This window comes from Hypanus sabinus, chromosome 12 (assembly GCF_030144855.1).
Source record: "Hypanus sabinus isolate sHypSab1 chromosome 12, sHypSab1.hap1, whole genome shotgun sequence".
NCBI classification, from domain to species: domain Eukaryota; kingdom Metazoa; phylum Chordata; class Chondrichthyes; order Myliobatiformes; family Dasyatidae; genus Hypanus; species Hypanus sabinus.
In genome coordinates, this window is record NC_082717.1 from 83,485,267 (window position 1) to 83,508,369 (window position 23,103).

General features: G+C 39.4%; 1 protein-coding gene across 2 annotated transcripts; it reads right to left on the reverse strand.

Moving 5' to 3' along the window:
* Positions 1-12,471: 12,471 nt before the first annotated feature.
* LOC132403061 (small integral membrane protein 26-like) lies at positions 12,472-14,657 on the reverse strand. 2 transcript variants are annotated; one of them, XM_059986304.1, is made up of 2 exons: positions 14,256-14,657; positions 12,472-13,204 (listed from the first exon to the last, which is right to left on the reverse strand). In XM_059986304.1, the coding sequence occupies exons 1-2, from the start codon at positions 14,392-14,394 to the stop codon at positions 13,035-13,037; spliced, it is 309 nt and encodes a 102-aa protein (XP_059842287.1). In that variant the 5' UTR covers positions 14,395-14,657; the 3' UTR covers positions 12,472-13,034. The 2 variants fall into 2 exon arrangements, with proteins under 2 accessions (XP_059842287.1, XP_059842286.1); XM_059986303.1 differs by having other exon boundaries at positions 12,472-13,207; positions 14,256-14,643.
* Between the last annotated feature and the right edge of the window lie 8,446 nt (positions 14,658-23,103).

Here is a 23,103-nt window from a genome sequence, read left to right on the forward strand (position 1 = left end):
TTTCCATCAGACAATACATTATCCCTTAGACAATGATAGAGCTTATTTCTTATTGATTATTATTATACCTGCACTTTTAGATTTAGTATTGACGATGTATATTATCTGTATATTTGCATTGATATTATTTTTGTGTATTTTTACTAATAAATACTGTTAAAAATTGTATCATCAGACTTCAATGGACCTCTCTATCTTTGCTGGTAAGTGACCCAGTTACAGGGTTCGTAACAATATGCCCCTGTTGTTTTTTTTGTGATTAAATCATAATTGGGTAATATTTCGTGTTGCCCTTGTTGTGATGGTGTTGGAACTGCTGGGTAGAGGAAGGGCTGGTTCTGGAGCACAGTTCTTTAACTCTACAGTTCAGTGTCAGCATGTCTCTGTAAGGGTAAGAATCAAAGATGGACCTTAGGATACTGGAAGTTTAACTAGGGAGAAGAAAAAATTTGGTAACGAACAAGTCCTCTGAGGTCTTATAGGGAATATATGAGAAAACTTAATGAAAAAAAAAGAGGGCAAAAGGAGGCCGAGAAATGACCTTGGTAAGTAAGATTAAGGAGAATCCTAACACTTTTCATTAGTATTATAATACATTCCCTCAGTGACCAAAGAGATAGTAAGTGTGTGGAGCCAAGGGAAATAAGAAATGTCCAAAATGAAGATTTATCATCAGTATTCACAGGAAGAAGGATGTAGAGGCCAGACAATTGAGGGAAAGGCACACTGATATTCTGCAGGATATCTGTATCAGGAAGGAGGAAGTCTTAGACATGTTGGCACATTTCAGGGTGGACAAATCCCCAGGGCCTGACAGGAAGCATGAGAGGACACTGCTTGGACTCTGTCAGATTTTTACATTTTCATTTGGCATAGGTAAAGAACCTGAAGACTGAAGGATAGACAATGTTGTGCCTGTATTCTGTAAAGGCAGTGGGTACAATCCTGGAAACCACAGACAAGTGAGCCTTACATCAGTGGTATATGTGGGGAAGTTGTTGGAGAAGGTTCTAAGTAACAGAATTTATGTTTGCTTGGAAAGGCAGGGATTGATTAGGAGACAGCATGGGGGTGGGAGGTACCATGTCTCAGAAGTCTGACTGAACATTATGAGGAGGTAGCTCCAAAAATTAATGATTCAAACATTGACTAAAGCTGATTGGTAGATGTGGTGCATAGTGACTTCAGTAAGGCTTTTTACAAGGTTCCACATGATCGGGTGGTCCAGAAGGTTAAGGTACAAAGGATCTGAGGCATGTTGGCAAAGTGGTGACAAAATAGGCTTGGTGATAAGAGGCAGAGTGTAGAGGTGGATTATTTTGTTTTCTGACTGGAAATCTGTAATAACTGGTATGCTGCAGGGATTGATGCTGGATATAAATAACTTGGATAAAAGCGTAGAGGGTATGATTAGTAATTTTGCTGATGAATTGAAAAGCCGAGGAGTCATAGATAGCAAAGAAGGTTGTCCAAGAATACATTTGGACATACGTAGATTTACTGAAAAGTTGGACAAGCAATGGCTGATGGAATTTGACAAGTGTGAGGGCATGTATTTTGGGAAGTCAGGTTCTAGTAGGACATATAGAGTAAATGACAGGGACATTGACGTACAGAAAGACATTAGGTTGCAAGTCTGTCGCTTCCTGGCAGTGTCGAATAAGGTAGTGAAGAAAGCATTAGGTTTGTTTGCCTCAGGCATTGTAAGAGTGGGATGTCATGCTGACAAAACTGAGACTGCACTTGGAGTACTGTATATCATTCTATGTCACTTATAGGGATCGAAGTACTTGTACCTTTAGGTCTCCCTGCACAAAACACACACCATCCACTACCATAAAGTAGGGTGGTAGCTGCAACGTGCTGTGGGGATGCTTCACTGCAACAGGCCCTGGAAGGCTTGTGAAGAGAGGTAAAACGAATGCAGCAAAATCCTGGAGGAACACATAATGAGAATTGTGACTTGGGAGAAGAATTATTTTCAAGCAAGATAATAACCCCAAGCATAAAGCCAAAGCTCCATAGGAGTGGCTTAAAAAAAAAACAAAGTTAATGTCCAGGAGTGGCCAAGTCAGAGTCCAAACCTCAATCCAATTCAGAATTTGTGGCTGGATTTGAAATGGGCTATTCACTCATGATCCCCATGCAATCCGACAGAGCTTGAACGGTCTTGTAAAGAGGAACGGGGAAAAATTACAGTGTCCAGATGTGCAAATCGGATGGCGACCTATCCACACAGACTCAAGACTGTAATTGCCGCCAAAGGTGCATCTACTAAATACTGATGCAATTAATTATTTATTGTTTTATATTTGTAATTAATTTAGATCCCTTTGTAGAGATCTGTTTTCACTTTGACAAGGAAGAGTCTTGTTCTGTTGATCATTGTCAAAAAAAGCCTAAATAAATCCACTGTGATTCAATGTTGTAAAACAATAAAACATGAAAACTTCCAAGGTGGGCTGAATACTTTTTATAGGCACTGTACTTACTGTAACTCACAGTATTTTTTCTATTATGTATTGCATTGTACTGCTGCCGCAAAGACAACAAATTTCACGACATATGCCAGTGATATTAAACCTGATTCTGATCGTTCTCATCCCAGTTAAATTCCATCTGCTATTCCCTTGCCTACTTTCCCGTTTGATCTACATCGCAGGCGGCAACGACCAGAGCAAGATAGGTTACCTGCATCGGTGGTGCCTCAGAAACAGCCTCTCACTCAGTGTGAGAAAAACTAGAGAACTTGTTGTTGACTTCAGGAAGGGGTAGGAGGGAGAGCATGCACCCATCTACATTGGGGGATCAGCAGTTGAGTATTGGCAACTTTGAATACCTGGGTGTTAACTTATTAGACGACATACCCTGGACCCAGCACATAGATGCAATCATAAGTGTGCCAGCAGTTACGAGGCTAAGGAGGCTTGACACGTCATTGAACACGCTTCACTAAGTTCTACCACTGTATCCTGATTGGTTGTATCATGTTCTGGTACAGCATTCAAATGCACAGGAATGTAAGAATCTGCGGAGAGTAATGCCCAAGAGAGCAGTGCCACAAGAAGCCAGCATCCATCACCCCCTCCATTCAAGGCACGCTCACTTCTCACTGCTGCCATCGGGAAGGAAGTACAGGTGCCGTAGGTCCCACATCGTCAGCTTCAGAAACAGTTGTTACCCTTCAACTATCAAGCTCCTGAACTGGCATGCGTAATTTCACTCACTCAACACCGAACTGATTCCACAACCTATGGACTCACTTTCAAAGATTCTACAACTCATGGTCTCAGTGTTCTTTATTTGTTTGTTGGTTTTTCTTTGTATTTGGACAGTTTGCCTTCTTTTGCACACTGGCTGTCAGTCTGTGTGTGTAGCTTTGTCTTTGATTCTATTGTATTTCTTTGGTCGTCTGTAGATACCCACAAGAAAATGAATCTCAGTGTGGTATATGGTGACATATATGTATTTTGATAATAAATTTACTTGGAACTTTGAACACATCCCTCCCCATCATTGGTAGTTTTTACAGGAAGTGTCTCAAGAAGACATGTATTATCAACCCTAATCACTACAGTTTAGCAACATTTTGACCACTTTGCACTAAAATGGATTTTATTTTGTTCCAATTCTGTTTGCTTGCAAAAGTAGTGTATAAATTGTTTTTCTTCTGAACACCGCCCTGTGGTGAAATGTACCTTGGATGCTGCTGTGAGCAAGTTTTTCATTCCACCTGACCAATAAACCCAGCTTTGACTTTGTTTTTGGAATGCGGGAAGAAACTGGAGCACCCAGGAAGAAGCAGCACACTCCACATAGAAAGCAGGTTTGAACCCAGGTCACCAGAGCAAACCTCCCTGGTCACTGTATTGCTCAAAGTTGCCCAGCTTTGAACAAGCAGAGTCTATCCTATCTCCAGATGATCACAAACTTGTCATGGTTTGGAAGCTCAATGACCCAAAGAGCTATGTTGGCTTTGACTCTTGATAGGGTCACCCTTACCAAACAGGTCAAAGGGTAGAGACCAGACTAAAAGTATAGTCTGCTTGTCCTGCAGGTTCGGCTCAGGGATAACAACCCTGACTGATAAAACAGAATTGTTACAGAAACAGCAATAAAGAATCCTTCTAAGTCTGGGTGGCCAAGAACAGACAAAAAATGGAGGAAACTTCATTGCTGCCCAAAATGCCAATGATGTAATGGACAGTAAGAGTCTATCCCATTTCACAGAATAATGGTGCCACCCAACACACCAATGGTGTAAAAGGACATTGTTTCCACAACAAATGTTCAGCGCTCTGGTCTGCAGATTGGAGAGGTATCAAGAACAAAATGGGTGTGAACTTGCTTGTAAGAACAATTACCCCAACTGCTTATTGAGATAAGCACGTGATGTCTGAAACTGTACGGAGTAGAAGGTATTTATTTTTTGAAGTAAGGGGAAAAACAAGATAGATCTGAGGAATAATTGAGAATAAAGTCTGGTAATTAAATAGGATTACTCAAACCTCACAGAAACTAACTTGTCTTCAGGGAAAGAGCTTTCACTGTGATTAAGTGTATGGCCCTCTTAATTAGTAAAACATTGATGGAACAGGAGACCAAGTGGATCCAGGATTCTCTTAGTAATATGATGATTAATATGAAAATATTTACCAAGATCACCAGAGTGGCCACTTTTTCAACATGGTCCACTAACCAATAGCAGTTCCTTCTCCCCTTTATTATCCTCACCTCCATTATTCAGCTCATTCCATTCCCAAGGTAAGAGGATTTGCTCTTGAATCTTTATTTATTAATGCCTACCTCATATCCACATTGCCCAACTTCAATCTGGCCCCATTATCTTCTCCGATTCCACCTAGACTGCTACTCAGGCTTCTGTTTTCTAAAGAGCTCCAGTCTGCTCTCTCTGTCTCAATGGGTAGGATCTCCCACTTCTGTTTTTCTTTGTTAACTATAACAAGGAAGGAAGTTTTGAAGAATGGGAATAGCAGCACTTTGCATTGTGGTTTGACAGAATTGTGTTGGGGCTGCAATAACTTGATCGTGCAGAGTACATCTGGCAAAGCAGTGGGAAGAATGATCCTTTCGTTCTGACTGTCAGTTTGCTGGGACTCAGTGTACATCACTCTTGCAAATGGGATGTCATCTTTTGCCTGAGATGATAAACCAACGCTTGTTTGTTCACCCAAATGTACATATCCCATTTTGAAGAGCACAGCAATGACCCCTATTGCCCTAGTGAATATATATTCCTCAATCAACAAGAAACAGTCATGTCATTATCATAATGCTGCTTTCTGTATCCAAACTAGTTGCTGCCTTTCCTAACGTACAACACTGTACTTCATTAGCTGTAAAATCTTGAAAGGAACGTGAAATTTACTCTATAAATTCATGGCATTTTTTTAAAACTTTTTTTATTGTATTTCAAGTAGCTACAAAATAAAAGTAGAGAAAAAAATGTATATTACCTATCCCCCCTCCCCTTAACCCCTCCCCCCTCAGCATCCCTATAGAAAAAAAAAAGAGAAAGAAAGAAAGGAAGAAAAGAAAGAAAGATTGCCTGGATATCGGAAGATCCCCACATGCTCCATGGAGTTCGTAATAACTTTAGTATATATATATTTATTTATTTCCCCAAATAACCAATTATTTCATCTTCGGAGCATCTATACATTTAATCCTGTCTTTTGTAAATAAGGGCGCCAAATTTTCAAAAATGTTTCATATTTATCTCTTAAATTATAAGTAATTTTTTCAAGTGGAATACAGCTATAAATTTCTTTCTTCCAACGATCTATACTTAAATATGTATCCGATTTCCAAGTAACTGCAATAGCCTTTTTGGCTACTGCCAATACAATTTTTATAAATTCTTTCTGATATTTATTCAATTTGGGTATCGGTTTTGTCCCTTCAATATCACCTAATAAAAATAATATTGGATTATGTGGAAGTTGTATTCCAATAATCCGTTCCAATAAAACTCTTAAATTTGTCCAAAAAGGTTGAATTTTAGAACAAGACCAAGTAGAATGTAAAAAAGTACCAATTTCTTGGTTACATCGGAAACATTGATCAGATAAATTGGGTTTAATTTATTTATTTTTTGTGGTGTAATATATAATTGATGTAAAAAGTTATATTGCACTAATCTTAACCGGACATTTATTGTATTTGTCATACTCTCAAGACATAGTCTTGACCAATTTTTTTCTTCAATTTTAATATTCAAGTCACTTTCCCATTTTTGTCTTGATTTATGGACTCCTTGTTTAAGTGCCTGTTTTTGAATCAAATTATACATACAAGAGATAATTTTTTTAATCTTTCCTTTTTGAATTAAAGTTTCTATTTCATTAGATTTCGGCAATAACATTGTTTGACCTAATTTTTCTCTTAAATAAGCCCTTAGTTGAAAGTAACAAAAAAAGAGTATTGTTTGATACTTTATATTTATTCTTTAATTGATCAAATGACATTAATATACCTCCTTCAAAACAATCACCTATATATCTAATCCCTTTTTGAAACCAATTATATAAAAGTTGATTATCCATTGTAAAAGGAATGTCTATTTTGAATTAAAGATCTCCTTGCCAATAAGGATTTCTTTATCTCATCGTCAACATTTATCTTATTCCATAAGTCAATCACATGTTTTAATATAGGAGATTCTTTCTTTTCCCGTATCCATTTAGATTCCCATTTATATATAAAATCTTCTGGTATATTTTCTATTTTATCTAGTTCTATTCTAATCCATGCCGGTTTATCTTTCTCAAAAAAAAATGCAATAAATCTAAGTTGATTTGCTTTATAATAATTCTTAAAATTTGGAAGTTGTAACCCTCCTAGATCAAATTTCCATGTCAATCTTTCTAACGATATTCTTGACATCTTACCTTTCCAAAGAAACTTCCTCACATATTTATTTAACTCTTGAAAAAACTTCTGGGGTATTTGTATTGGTAGTGATTGAAATAAGTATTGTAATCTAGGAAATATATCCATTTTTATGGTATTTACTCTACCTACTAATGTTATTGGTAATATCATCCATTTATCAAGATCTTCTTAAATTTTTTTCAATAGTGGTAAGTAATTTAATTTATATAAATTCTTTATATCATTATCAACTCTTATACCTAAATATTTTATACCATTTGCCGGCCATCTAAATTGGGTTATTAATCGACATTGACTATAATCTCCTTTAGTAAGAGGTAAAATTTCACTTTTATCCCAATTTATTTTATAACCTGATATTCTCCCATACTCTTCTAATCTATAGGATAATTTACACAATGAATGTAATGGATTTGTTAGATAAAGCAGAACATCATCAGCAAATTGCATTCTTCCTGATTCACTCTAAAACCCTTAATACCTGGGTCCACTCTAATTAATTCAGCTAATGGCTCTATCGCCAACACAAATAAAGCAGGTGATAATGGACAACCTTGCCTAGTTGACCTTGTTAACTGAAATGGTGTTGAAATTTGACCATTTGTCACTACTTTAGCTTTGAGATTAGTATTTAAGGTTTTAATCCATTTTATAAAAGATACTCCTAATCCATATTTTTCCATTACCTTAAATAAAAAATCCCATTCCAATCTATCAAATGCTTTTTCTACATCTAAAGCAACTGTCACGCTCATTTCTTCCCTCTTTTGCACTAAATGAATTATACTAAATAACCGAGTTACATTATCTGCTGATTGTCTGTTTTTAATAAATCCTGTTTGATCCATATGTATTAATTTTGGTAAATATTTAGATAATCTGTTAGATAAGATTTTTGCTATTATTTTATAGTCAGTGTTTAATAAAGAAATAGGTCTATATGATGCTGGCTTTAAAAGATCTCTATTTTTTTTGGCAATACTATTAAAATAGCTGTCGAAAAAGATTCTGGAAGTTTATGTGTTCTTTCCGCTTGATGTATTAACTCCATAAAAGGAGGAATTAATAAATCTTTAAACTTTTTATAAAATTCAGGCGGAAAACCATCTTCTCCTGGAGATTTATTACTTTGAAGTGATCTTAGGGCTTCTTCAACCTCCTTCAATGTAAAACGCATATCTAATCCCTTCTGTTCTTCCGTATTTAATTTTGTAAGAGTTATTTGTGATAAAAATCTTTCTATCTTGACATTGTCATTTTGTGATTCTGATTTATACAACTCAGAATAAAAATTCTTAAAAGTTTCATTAATTTCTAAAGGTTTTATAAGTAATTTTATTTACTCTTGTTCGAATTGCATTTATTGTTTTAGAAGTCTGGTCTGTTTTTAACTGCCATGCAAGGACCTTAAGTGATCTTTCACCTAGTTCATAATATCTCTGTTCAGTTCTCATAATTGCTTTTTCTGTTCGATATGTCTGGAGTGTATTATATTGTAACTTCTTATTAATAAGTTGTCTTTGTTTTTCTTCTGTCATATTTCTTTGAGATTCTTTTTCTAATTTTGTAATCTCTTTTTCCAACTGATCTATTTCTATCATATATTCCTTTTTAATTTTAGAAGTATAACTTATTATCTGACCTCTCAAGTATGCCTTCATTGCTTCCCACAATATGAATTTATCATCAACTAAAAAAAACTGAATCTGTTTTTTCATAAAATCACAAAAATCTTGATGTTTTAGTAACATTGAATTAAATCTCCATCTATAAATTGATTCCTCTTTATCTGTCATTATCAAAGGAGAATGATCTGACAATATTCTCGCTTTATATTCCACATTTTTCACTCTATCTTGGATATTCGTTGATAATAGGAAAAAAATCTATCCTTGAATATGTTTTATGTCTATTTGAATAAAATGAGTAATCTCTTTCTTTTGGATTAATTCTTCTCCATATATCAATCAAGTTTAAATCTTTCATCAATGATAGAGTTAATTTTACTATTTTTGATTTTGTGACCACCTTTGTTGATCTAAAACTGGATCTAGACAAAAGTTAAAATCTCCACCTATTAATATTTTGTCATGTGCGTTAGCCAAATTCAAAAAGACCTCTTGTATAAATTTTACATCATTTTCATTTGGTGCATAAATATTCATAAGAGTCCATAATTCCGAAAAAATTTGACAATGTATAATTACGTATCTCCCCGCCGAATCAATTAATACGTTTTGTATTTTAATTGGTAAATTTTTATTAACCAAAATTGCAACTCCTCTCGCCTTTGAATTAAATGAAGCTGCAATAACATTTCCAACCCAGTCTCTTTTTAATTTCTGATGTTCTTTATCTGTTAAATGTGTTTCTTGTAAAAAAGCTATATCTGTTTTCATTTTTTTAATGTATGTTAGAATTCTTTTTCTTTTTACCGGTCCATTAAGCCCATTAACATTAAAACTTTAAAAATTCAATAAATTAGTCATTATTTTTAATTATGTTACTCCAAGCTATAATAATACCTAATCTTTCAACTTTTGTGGTAACTTGAGAAATCTTCTTAAAATTCTCCATGTTGCTATGTGTGTCCCCACCAATCATCCAGGCAAAAAGTTAGAAGAAAAATAGAATATAAAGAAAAAAACAAAATACCCCCCTACTAATGTTGTGAAAAAAAAACACAACATTACCCACCTCCGTTGTACGGGTCATGGCAATCGCCATGATTACACACGTGAATCCCGCAGTAACCGATCCAAAGCTCCCCAGACCCCCTGCAACATAAAAAAGTATATACTTAAGAAGAAAAAAAATACTATTCTCAATTAGTGTTTCTAAAATTTTGCTTTTCTCCTCTATATTATCCTTAAATGTCCATCACTTCTGTTCACTGTCTCTATCTTCATCTTTAATCCATTACATTTGGAAGTCTCTACGTATAATTAGCCACTAGATGGAAGTTCTTGTGCGAACACCTCCGCTTCTCAATAATCGGAAAAAAATCTTCTTTTTCCCTCCTTCAAAAAAATTATCAAAGTTGCTGGGTGACGCATCATAAATTTATAACCTTTTTCCCATAAGGCTTTTTTCGCTGGGTTAAATTCCTTCTTTCTCTTCAAAAGGTTATAACTTATATCAGGATAAAAAAGAACTGGTTTCCCTGCTATCATCAATGGCCCGTTTCTATTTTTGGCTCCTTGGGCAGCCGCCTTCAGGATCTTTTCTTTGTTTTGGTATCTTAAGCATTTTATCAAAATTGATCCTGGATTTTGACCAGGTTGAGGTCTTGACCTTAAGGTTCTGTGAGCCCTTTCTAACTCAATTGGAGTTTCTCCTTCCATTTCCAATTTTTCAGGGACCCATTTTTGAAAAAAACTTATTGGATCATCACCTTCTTCATCTTCCTTAAGTCCAACAATTTTAATATTGTTTCGTCTACTAAAATTTTCAAGCTTATCAATTTTTACCATAAATTGTTTCCTTTCTGATGTCCAAGCAGTATTCTCATTTTCCATTTTGTTCATTCTTTCAACCATGTCTTCCGTTGTAGTTTCCAAGTCTATAATTCTCTTTTCCATTTATTCCTGTTTCTTTGTCATTTTATCAAACATAATTTCCATATTTATCATTTTTTCTTTGATTTATTTTTGATTACTTTTAATTACTTTTTGATTACTTTTAATGTGCTTAATTTACTCATTATTTGCCTCAAAGTCTTTTCTGTATTTCCAGAAGAACTTTTATCTCCATCTCCGTCTGATCTTTCCAGAGAATCTGACTCTCCCTCAGATTCACTATCACTTTCGGTTGCAGTCGTATCTGGGCTTTGTAGTTCTGGTTGCTCCTTCCTTTGCGCTTGCGTAGTTCTCGTTGGTCTTTTCCTTCAGGAATGTCCGATGTTGCTGCAGTTTCCCGTTCCGTATCGCCAGCGGGACGATGTACCTGAGTCCGCGGTTCTTTGGTAGAAGTGGGCCTTGGTTCTGCTCCAAGTTGCGTTGTCTTCCCGGTAGTGGTTTTCTTCATCTTCTGTTTTTGAGGCATAGCTTGAAACAATCCGGAGTAGTTTATAAGTAACTTTTAGAAAGTATTGACTAACTTTTCTTCACTTAAACATTAATTTATTGATTTTTTACGGGAGAGCTGAGTTCCAGTGTCTCGATCCTACGTCATCACGTGACGTCCCCCGTGGCATTTTTAAAACACATTACAATTCTAGCAAACGTGACAAGGGTGCTCATTACTATCTGCTTCTCTTCCCCTACCCCCCCCCCCAGGAGTTTCATGCAAGCATAAAGTTTAACTTACGTTGAAGTGTGTAATGGATTGAATACACCAAACTGCATTCAATGAACTGTTGTGCTGACCCATTAGTGAGACCACAAACATCACTTGGAGGCTGCAAAACAGCAGCAATATAACATCAACTTGCTGACATACCTGCACTAAGGCTCTTCCATCAACCAATGTACAATGCTGTGGAAAAGTCTGAGGCACATACATATACAGTGCATAGACCTTTGCACAGGACTGTAGCAGTTTTATGTATTGCACTGTACTACTGCTGCTAGAAAATAAAAACATATTTCACGATAGATGTGAGTGATGAGAAACCTGATTCTGATCTGGGTCTCTATTGTGGACTGAGAGTGAGAAGGGGCAGGGAGACGGGAATCACGTTTAGGAAGAGGGGAGGGGGGAGAGAGCAGGAAGCACCAGAGAGATATCCCGCAATGAACAATAAACCAATTGTTGGGAATCAAATTACCTTTGCTGGTGTCTCAGCGCTGGGTGCTTATGCACCTGCACCAACACTTCATCCCTTTCACCTGTCCCATACGCCTCCCACGGCTCTCCACCCTCACTATCCCAACATCCTTTGCTCCTGCCAAACTAGCTGTCCGCTCCACCTGGACAAATGCAGTACTGTACAAAAGCCTTAGGCACCCTAGCTATAAACATGTGCCCAATACTTTTGCACAGTACTGTATATCAGAACAAAATTAAGAATCCTAGAGTACCTGACAACCCCCACCCCACCCCAAGGGTCGTCAAGGCCTTGGCTACTAAATATATCCGAAAACTTCAAAGTAGTCAAGGAGGTCAAAAACTTCAGCATCAAAAATACGGAAACAGTGAGCTGGGTTATCCAAATCCTACACTTACTTTCTAGGTCAATTAAACCCCTCCAGTCTTACACCTGTAGTAAAATCTTTAGTTGTTTGGCTCTGCTCATTGCTTTATCCACAGGATTGGACAGAACATGGTAAGCTGCCAGGACAACAGCAAATGTCCACAACTTTAGTACTTGGATGACACGAGACAAAAGTGGCACAACTCCAGAACGAAAAGTAACACAAAGATCAAATTACAGGCATGTGCAGAATTAAATCTGGATGCTGAAGCACCTTTAAATTGACTTCGGCTCACAACATGATTGCTTCATAATTTAAAAATAAATTCTGAACTTGCTCTTTCATGACACATCACAAATGAATATTATATACAAGGGTGCAGCATGAATCAATTTCTCATTTTTAAGCCAGTGTAAAATGGTTAATTTGACAAGGTCGCAATTTAATGAAATGACCTCATATCAACAGGCACTTAACAGTTCAGCTCATAAAACTGTAATTGTATTTATCATTCTTTGAAATGCTGTTCTGGAGGTTGATTAAATATTTGCAAAAATAAAAATTAAACCTTCATGCGAAAATGTTTGCAGCGACAACCTCTAAATACCCTTGTTCTCTCAATGGCACAGTTCAGGAGATATTAGCACAGTAGCAGCACAATGGACGCCTGAGTGTAATGAAAAACAGGGTACCTCTGTCCAGGATAACAAAGCAACTATTATAGAAGTCCACCTTTAATGGACAGCTAGTGGTCAACTGAAGTTTACACATTGTGAGGCAACTTCACAGACTGAGGGTGACAACCAGTCTGCTGGAGGAACTCAGCGGGTTGAGCAGTTATCTGTGGGAGGGAAAGGAACTGTTGACACTTTGGGTTATCAGGGCTAGAGACTGAGATATGGTATGAAGAGTCCTTGGCGTATCAAGGAAGATCAAAGAACCAATGTTGCACAGTGCTGCTGGAACAAGTCACTCCTACGAATTCTAATTTTCTGATGAACTATCAGACGAAGTCTCAAAGAAAGACTTTCCATAGTTGTAGATTCTGGTTGAAAAGGGGATAAAATCTTCCTTGACAACAACGCGAGTCTCCATAAAGTCTCTCTTGGTTTTCCTTTTCAGCTCCTCAGTAATTTGGTCTTCATTTTGAGGGTCTTCTAACAAAAAGAGAGGAAAGACTAATCAACAAATTTGTGTAGAAAAATAGGGGTGCTTTTAGCCCTGAGTACATGTTTTTTTAAGATTGGTCCAAAGTTGTTTAATTTACATAGATGAAGAGTGTACGGGTCATACTCAGCAAATAAAGGTCAAAAACACAGTATGAAGACTTGGTTAAAAATACATATACTGTGTATAATTCTATCAGAGGATGGTATCCAAAGAACATACCAAATGTCAGGAGTAAGCTATTTGGCCCTCATACCCACTTCATGTTTCAATTAAGGACATGGCTGACCATTCACCTCAGTACCACTTTCCTAAGAAATCCCACATTCCTTGTGATTTCCTTAATATCCAAAAAAAAGTCTTTAAATCTATGTATTCAACATACCCAGCAACTGGGCCTCCTTAACCATCTTGGGTGTGAATTTCAAAGATCCACCATCCTCTGGGTGAAGAAATTACTTCTTGTCTGTCTTGAATGACCCGTCCTCTTATTTTAATAGGTTTTCACAGAATTATATTGCACAGAAACAGGCCTTTCAGTCTAGTGAATCCAACGAGGTCATTTATACTAATGCTACCCCACACCCATTTTATTGCCCTTCAATCTACCCCTAACACATACACGATGCAAGCAATGAATACGTTAACCTGAGACAGGAACAATTACAGCGTTTAAAAGACATTTGGATAGTTTGAAGAATGGGAAAGGAAGTGAAGAATCTGTTTGCATGCTATGCAACTCTATACGTTTGGACACACGTTCCACATTTTAACTACGCAGATTTAGAGTAGACTGGGATGGTTGAATGCAAGATATAGTATAGGAGAGAGATTTTTCACTACAACTGGCACCAGCCAGCGTATTGCATGGGTTAAAATTTACCTTCTTTTGGCTATATTGCACATTTGCGCCTCTTACCAAGGGCAATGGGGGTTATATTCAGTATCTGATGGATAATGTAGAGAGTATGGTATTCTATAGTAGCTGCGTAATACACGGGGGGATGGGGGCATTTATTCCGCACCAGTTACTTTTACCTGCAGAAATCTCGCCCGCAGCCTTCTCTTTTTTGCTCTTCATCTGTACGAAGGCGTAGGTACCGAACAGGGTCCATATGCCAATCGCGTAGACCATTGACACCCGCGTGTTCCAGCGACTTATATCCTTCAACTTCATCCTAGCAGTCCCTGGGTCCCCCTCTGAATAAATACCCGCACCCTTCCCTCCCTGCGGGAATAAATACCCTCAACCTCGCCCCCTCCTGGGGTAAATGTCCTCACGTCTTCCCCGCAGGAATAAGAACCCGCGATCAGTGCACGCACTCGCCCTCCCCTTCGAGGATAAATTAACCGCGCGGTCGCCACCCAAACCCGGCGCTCCTCTGCCCCACGGTCAATCCACCCCGACGGGCGGCCGGGCGGTCGCTGGAGGTCACCGGCGATCGGGCCCAGCGCGACTCCCACGACGGCGCCCCCTCCCGTCAGCTCTGCCGCGCCTCCCCGAGGAGCCTTCACGCCGAACGAGCTGGGAAAACTCGGCCAGCATCCATCCCAATAGAAATCTCAGGACTGTGTCAAAAGACCCCAAACAGTCCTTCCAGCCGAGGCGACACTTCACCTGTGAGGCTCACCTACTGTCACAAATTAGTAGCCATGGATGCAGGCTGGAGACGACTGGGAATTAAATACCCAAAGCTATGAAGTAATAATGGAAGGATAGGCAGGAAGGTAAGGGAGGTGGGGCAGCGCGCTTAATTAAGGATGAAGTCAGGGCGATAGTGAAAGGCGATTCGAAATCTAAGGAGCAGAATGTTGAATCAGAATCAGGTTTATTATCACCGGCGTGTGACGTGAAATTTGTTAACTTAGCAGCAGCAGTTCAATGCAATACGTAATATAATATAGAAAAATAATAATGAATGAAATAATAATAAGTAAATCAATTACAGTATACGTATATTGAATAGATTTTTAAAACGTAGAAAAATACAGAAATACTGTATATTAAAAAAGTGAGGTAGTGTCCAAGGGTTTAATGTCCATTTAGGAATCGGATAGGGGAAGAAGCTGTTCCTGAATCACTGAGTGTGTGCCTTCAGGCTTCTGTATCTCCTACCAGATGGTAACAGTGAGAAAAAGGGCATGCCCTGGGTCCTTAATAATGAACGCTGCCTTTCTGAGACACCGCTCCCTGAAGATGTCCTAGGTACTTTGGAGGCTGGTACCCAAGATGGAGCTGACTAGATTTACGACCTCCTGCAATTTCTTTCGGTCCTGTGCAGTAGCAATTCCCCCCCCCCCCCCCCATACCAGACAGTGATGCAGCCTGTCAGAATGGTCTTCACTGTACATCTATAGAAGTTTTTGAGTGTATTTGTAGTCATACCAAATCTCTTCAAACTCCTAATGAAGTACAGTTGCTGTCTTGCCTTCTCTTTATAAATACATTGATCTGCCGGGACCAGGTTAGATCCTCAGATATCTCGACACAGAGGAACTTGAAGCTGCTCACTCTCTCCACTTATGATCCCTCTGAGGATTGGCATGTGTTCCTTCGTTTTACCCTTCCTGAAGTCTACAATGAGCTCTTTTGTCTTATTGACATTGAGTGCCAGGTTGTTGCTGCGGCACCATTCCACTAGTTGGCATATCTCACTCCTGTACGCCCTCTCGTCACCACCTGAGATTCTACCAACAATGGTTGTATCTTTGGCAGGTTTATAGCTGGTATTTCAGTTATGCCTAGCCACACAGTCATGTGTATACCAGTGTCTTATGCCTAAACAATGGAGATGATAGTGGGATGAGGGAGGATGTAGCTAGTGTAGACTGGGAACACAAGCTATATGGTGGAACAGTGGAAGACTTTCAAAGAGATTTTTCAAGGTGCTTAACAAAAGTATATTACAGTTAAACACAAGGACAGTAAGGGTGGGGAGAGCCAGCCGTGGATAACTAAAGAAATAAAAGAAGGCAACAAACTAAAAACTTGTGCATACAAAGTCACCAAGAGTAGTGGGAAACTGGAAGATTGGGAAAACTTTAAAAAGCAACAAAGAACCAATAAGTGAACAATAAAGAAAGGGAAGCTAGATTATGTAAACTAGCACAAAATATAAAAATGGATAGTAAAAGATTTTTATAATTATCTAAAGTGGAAAAGGGTGGCTAAAGTGACTGTGGATCCCTTGGAGGATGAGAAGGGGAAATTGATATTGGGTAATGAGGGAATGGCCAAGGCTTTGGATGCTTATGTTGTGTTGGGTCTTCAATGTGGAGGATGCATCTAACTTGTCAAAGAGAGATGTTATGGATGCAAAGGGAGGTGAGGCCCTCAGTAGCTAACACTAAAAAGGGAGTGCTGAGCAAACTTGTGGGCCTGACAGAAGTTATAATAGAGGCTTTGGTGATAATTTACCAAAATTCTCTGGACCTGGGCAGGTCCCAGCAGATTGGAAGACGGTGAATGTCATGCCACTGTTCAAAAGAGGATGTAGGCAAAAGCCCGTTAGTTTAATATCTGTAGTTGGGAAAATGCTTGAAGCTATCATTAAAGAAGAAATAGTGAGGCATTTGGAAAGAAATGGATCCATCAGGCAGACACAGCATGGATTCAGCAAAGGCAGATCCTGTTTAACAAACTTACTGGAGTTCTTTGAGGATATGACAAGTGCAGATGGGAATAGATGGGATAGATGGGAACGGTGGACATTATTTACTTGGATTTCCAGAAGGCATTCGATAAGGTGCCAAATAGAAGACTTATCCATAAGATAAGAATACATAGAGTTGGGGGTGATGTATTAGCATGGATAGAGAATTGGTTAACTAACAGAAAGCAGAGAGTTGGGACACATGGGTGTTACTCTGGTTGGCAATCTGGTGGTGAGCGATGTGTCGCAGAGGTCGGTACTGGGCTCACAACAGTTCACGATATACATTAACGATCTGGAAGAGGGGATTGAGTGTAGTGTATCTAAGTTTGCTGATGATACTAAGTTGAGCAGAAAAGCAAATTGTGCAGAATATACGGAGAGGCTGCATAAAGATATAGATAGGTTAAGTGAGTAGACAAGGGTCTGGGAGATGGAGTACAATGTTGGTAAATGTGAGGTCATCCACTTTGGAAGGACAAAGAGCAGATTGTTAATTAAATGGTAAAAAAATTGCAGCATGCTGCTGTGCAGAGGGTCTGGGAAGTGCTTGTGCATGAATAACAAAAGGTTGGTTTGCAGGTGCAGCAGGCTATCAAGAAGGCAAATGGAATGTTGGCCTTCATTGCTAGAGGGATTGAATTTAAGAGCAGGGAGGTTATGCTCCAACTGAGGCCGCACCTGGAGTATTGTGTGCATTTCTGGTCTCCTTACTTGAGGAAGGATACACTGGTTTTGGAGGAAGTGCAGAGGAGGTTCACCAGGTTGATTCCAGGGATGAGGGGTTAGACTGTGAGGAGAGATTGAGTCACCTGGTACAGTACTCACAGGATTTCAGAAGAATGAGAGGAGATCTTATGGGACTGTTATGAATGTGCCTCAACTCTGAGGGGCCGAAGGGTACAAAGTAGCCCCCTCCTTTTCGAGAATCGCAAGATCGCTATTAATTCGGGTCTGGGACCCAGGAATGAGGGAGAGATGTCCAGAATACACAAGGCTTGGAATGTGTCCTGGCCTTAGCAAGGCGGAACCCTTGATAACGGCTATTGTCTCTTGGAGATGGAATTGTGTATTGAGTACTGTACTATTCATTGAAGCCCTCAGGGAATGACCAGAGTGGGCTGGTTGAGGGATTGCATCATCCCAACCTGATTGACATCTGAGACCCCATAAGGATAAAAGAGGGTCTGGGGAACAACCCCTTCAGACGCACCAGGAGAAACGCTAGAAATCCCGTGACAGCATTTAATAGCAACAGCCGGTGAGGCTCACGTATGTCCTTTTCCTTTGCCTAGGAATTGGTGGGCTTACCACGGAAGAACGGCTTAGCTAAAGGACCGGCTACACCAACGGAAATCTCGAAGGATCGAAATCATAAAAAGGAAAAGCTGGCAAGTTTCTAAAAATCTCTCTTGACTCCAACCAAAGGCTGCAGCCTGAATGAACTGAGTGACTTTCATATTTCCATCGGACAATACATTATCCCCTAGACAACGATAGAGCTTATTTCTTATTGATTATTATTATACCCGCACTTTTAGATTTAGTATTGATGACGTATATTATCTGTATGTTTGCATTGATATTATTTTTGTGTATTTTTACTAATAAATACTGTTAAAAATAGTACCATCAGACTTCAACAGACCTCTCTATCTTCGCTGGTAAGTGACCCAATTACGGGGTTCGTAACAGAACATATAAAATTATGAAGGGGATGGTGTTTCCACTGGTAGGCGAGACTAAAACTAGGGGACTTCAAGATTCAAGGGAGTAGATTAGGACAGAGCTGAGGAGGAACTGCTTTTCCTAAAGAGTGATGAATCTGTGGAATTCTCTGCCCAATGAAGCAGTGGAGGCTACCTCAGTAAGTATATGTAAGACAAGGTTGGATAGATCTTTGCGTAGTAGGGGAAGTAAGGGATAAAAGATGAGTCCATCAGCCATGATCTTATTGAATGGCAGAGCAGACTTGATGGGCCAGATGGCCTACTCCTGCTCCTACTTCTTCTGTTTTTATGCACAAACAAGAGAAAATCTTAAGGTGCTGGAAATCCAAGCAACACACACAAAATACTGGAGGAACTCAGCAGGCAGGCAGTTGACGTTTTGGGCCGGGATCCTTCAACGGAGCTGGAGAAAAAAAGATGAGAAATCAGATGAAGAGGATGGGAAGGGGAGGAAAGATACAAGATGATAGGTGATAGGTGAAACCTAGTGGAGGAGTAGGGTTGAAGTAAGGAGCTGGGAAATTGATTGGTGAAAGAGAGGAAAGGCAGGAGAAGGGGGGATCTGACAGGAAAGGACAGAAGGCTATGGAAGAAAGGGAAGGGGGAGGAGTACCGGGTGGGGGGTGATAGACAGTTAAGGAGATAAAGATGAGAGAGAAATGGGAATGGTGAGGGAGGGAGCCATTACTGGAAGTTTGAAAAACTGATGTAGGATGGCATGTTTGCATGTAACATCAATCTTGGTCAAGAGAATTTATCTAATCATGTCAACCCCAGAAATTGGTTCTTTATCTCCAGACACTGTTGGATCCACTGAGTATTTGTAGGTTTTTGTTTTGTCTTTATTTAATATTTCCACAGCTGCAGCTTTCTGTCTCCTAGCTAGAATTCAAATCGTCAGGAAATGCAGTCAAAAGGAAATCCACAAGTTGTTCGATTCCCACAATACAAGTTTCCTATCTTTCCCATCTTCACATAAACAGCCATACGAATTCCTTTTTAACCGTGTTTTTTTTTAAGTTTCAGTTTTTCCTCTGTAGTTGCACCAATGCCAGATAGGAGTACTCACAAAGACTCCATTCCTTTTAAACTCACGAGGCTCCACTTTGGATTTCACTTCAGTAAAACAGCTATTTCTGATGGTGGAAAAACTGGGAACAGTGGAGTGAAAAGCTTGTTGGTTTATGGCCCTCTTGGATTGCAGTCCATCATTGGTTCTGTTGTGTTTCTTGCATTTACTGTGATTCCCCAGAAGAAAACAAATCTCAGGGGTGTATATGGTGACATATATGTACTTCAATAATAAATTTGCCTTGAACTTTGAAATGTCTACCTTGAAGGTCTGAAGTACAAAGGAATGGAAATAATGCTGCACCTGCATAAAGCCCAAATGTGATCTTACCTGGAGCCGTCTGATCACTGTACATACGAAGAATCTTCTTCTCAACCAGTTCCTTGAGCACTAAGGATGGCCTGATTCTATTTCAGGTCTGTGGGCCCTCAGTTGACAGATGAAGAGTGTGGGATCTGCAGACTCTCCCACCAAGGGGGAGGACCTAACTGGTGTAGTTAGAGCCTCACTGATGGGACATACAAAGGGACGCAGAGCAGATGTGGTGATTACCTCATATTGGTCAGTGGGAAGACTTAACTACCACCACTACACCGGCCACTCCCTCAAACCCCGCCGCCACCTCTTAATGCAAGAAACAGTACATTCCAGTTAATTAGGCCAGCTACTTATTTGAAAGAAATCTTAAAGAACAAAAGCTAATCAAGAAAATATTTGGGTGTTTATTTGGGATACTATGCTGCTTAATTGGGGCAGGTGACTGTTGCCAAACTGTTTCTAACTAGGTCTGTCGCGTGTGCTTGTGTATGGCTGTTAGGCATTACCATTTGCTTAGAGTGAACAGTTTTTAAGTAGCATCAAGTGCATATGTTTGTGTTCAAAAAGTAGCCATTTTTGTCACTGACAGTTGGCGAGAAATAAGCAGTAAGACAATTCAGAGCTGTTTTCCTACCTGTGATTTCAAGCATTCTGGCTTGGAGCTGCCCGAAATGGCCAGGAGTGAAAATGAAACCATTTCACCACTTAAGCAAGTTAGTAAGAGTTTGAAGGTACCAACAATCATCTTGAATGTTACAATGAAAATGAAGATATGTAGGGTGCAATCAGCAAAGTATGGTACGAAGACAGTCCATCATCTGCACTAAGTGTCCGTGCTGATTTTGTTAATTTACAATCATTCAGAACATATCAGTCAACACTAGGTGAATCCCTCTGTTGATAACCATTGGGAACTAATAAAGTTTTGTAGTGCTGTTGTAGTATCAATAGTGTTCTAATTTGTTCTTTATTTCTTTTAAATAGATAATGCTACTCAGTTAACAGCAGTTTGTCTTTTTTTCTTATATCTTTTTAACTATTTTCATATAACTTTAGCTAATTTGAGCAACCACTTAATTGGGCCAAAATGTACTGGTCCTGAATTGTCCTAATATCTGGAATCCACTGTACTCCACTTCAAGGGAGGCAAGTGTTCCCTTTTCCCTTATCCCACTAATGAACCAAGAAAAGCAGACTGAAACTCTGAGTAATCCCTCACACCCTGATTCAACACGATCAATACTCCTCCCCATCTCTGACCTTAGTGAAGTGGCCTTGTGATGTCAAAGAACACCACAGCATAGGCCCTTCAGCCCATCTAGTCTGTATTGAACTATTGTTCTGCCTTGTCCCATTGACCTGCACCCAGACCACAGCCCTCCATACCTCCCATCCATGTACTTATTCAAATCGCTTAAATGTTGAAATCGAATCCAAATCCAGCACTTTCTCTGAAAGCTTGTTCCACACTCTCACCATCCTCTGAGTGAAGATGACTCCCTCATGTTCCCCTGAAACAGTACAACTTCATCCTTAACCTATGATCTCCAGTCTAGTCTCACCCAACCCCAGTGGAAAAAGTCTGCTTGCATTTACCTTATTTACTTCCATCTTCAATATCTCTATTCTTCCCTTTCACGGTTCTTTTGTAGACCCTGACCTGGAGTTACACGCTGACTTTGGTTCTTTGCGGGAATGGGACCCGCTCTCAGGGTTTCACGACTGGCTGTTATTCGATATGCCAAGGATGGGGCCTAAGAGGTCAGCTCATCTTCGGAGTTCCGGGATCGCTTGGCTCTGGAGACGGGCAGACGGGTGTCTCTGCAGGAATCTGGGGTGTTGTGGGAGACGGAAGATCGAAAGTAGCTAGCTGGCTGTGTGCCCAGAGACCCGAGTTCTTTGGGCTCAGAGCTTGGGAAAAGCGACACAATGGACTTTTAACATCATAAATCAGCGAGTTGTTTGTTATGTCTCCCCTCTCACTGTGAACCAAGACACCTCTTTCTCCCTCATTAGGGAGAGAGAGATCCTGTGGTCTGGAATACTGGGTGAACTTGTAGTCTTCGGGGTACTGCAAGTCTGTGTTTTTGCTGCATGCTTGAGTGCTTGGTGGTGGGTGCCAGTGCTTATTTTTTGCTGGTGGGGGAGGGGGATTGTTGCTTTGCTGCTGCTTGCACGGGGGAGTGGAGGAGCTTTGGGGTTCTAACATTTAACTGTCATTCATTCTTTGGGGGCACTCTTTTCGTGGATGGTTGCAAAGAAAAAGTATTTCAGGATGTATATTGTATACATTTCTCTGACATTAAATGTACCTTTGATCTATATAATCTCATAATTTTGTATATCTCAATCAATTCTTCCTTCATTCTCCTACGCTCCAGAAGGAAAAAGTCCTAATCTATTCAGTCTTTCCCTGTACCTCAGGTCCTCACGTCCCAGCAACATTCTTGTAAGTTTTAGAGCACACAACGCTCCAGGTTAAGCTTCCCCATCTTACACAACTTCCACATAACAACTCCTGTGTCAAGATTTTGATATATGAAAGCCAATGTCCTACTTCATCAACTTATCCTGTATTGATTTCTCTAGTGGCAGTGATATGACTTAATTGTCTCATTCTTCTTAAGGTGTTGATATTAGACAACCTGTCCCTTATCCACATTCCAGGTAGCATGGTTCCCAGTACAGGCTTTCTTCCAAACCATGGCCTTTAAGAGAACTAGGCACAGGGTGTCAAGTCCCTAAACCATGCAGTATACATAAAATTATGGAAATTGTCAGATTTGAGAAACTTCTGGCAAATGTAAAGTTGAATCAGGTAATTCTTCAAAATGACTTTTCTACTCCTGGCTTGACGATACATATTTTTAATACCCAAATTACATTTTAAGAATAAGATAGTTCAGTTTCAATCCCCTTCTCCTGTCATTGGAGGTTTGGAGATTAACACACTGACTAGCATGCACGTTCCTTTTCCTACTTCCTCATTCAGATCAGGGAAAGGTCTTACTGTGCTGGGACCTTTCCCATGCTTTGCCTGTGACACTGTTCCACAAGCTTGCCTATCGACAACATCAAAAAGCCTTTCAGTTGAGGAGGACAAATGCCTGTTT

What these genes read in the sequence shown, in the direction of transcription:
- LOC132403061 (XM_059986303.1), bottom strand. Translation starts at nt 14,394, where the DNA reads ATGAAGTTGAAGGATATAAGTCGCTGGAACACGCGGGTGTCAATGGTC. An exon ending in TGCGGGCGAGATTTCTGCAG is followed by an intron (nt 13,208 to 14,255) that starts GTAAAAGTAACT and finishes TCTTTTTGTTAG; the next exon opens with AAGACCCTCAAAATGAAGAC.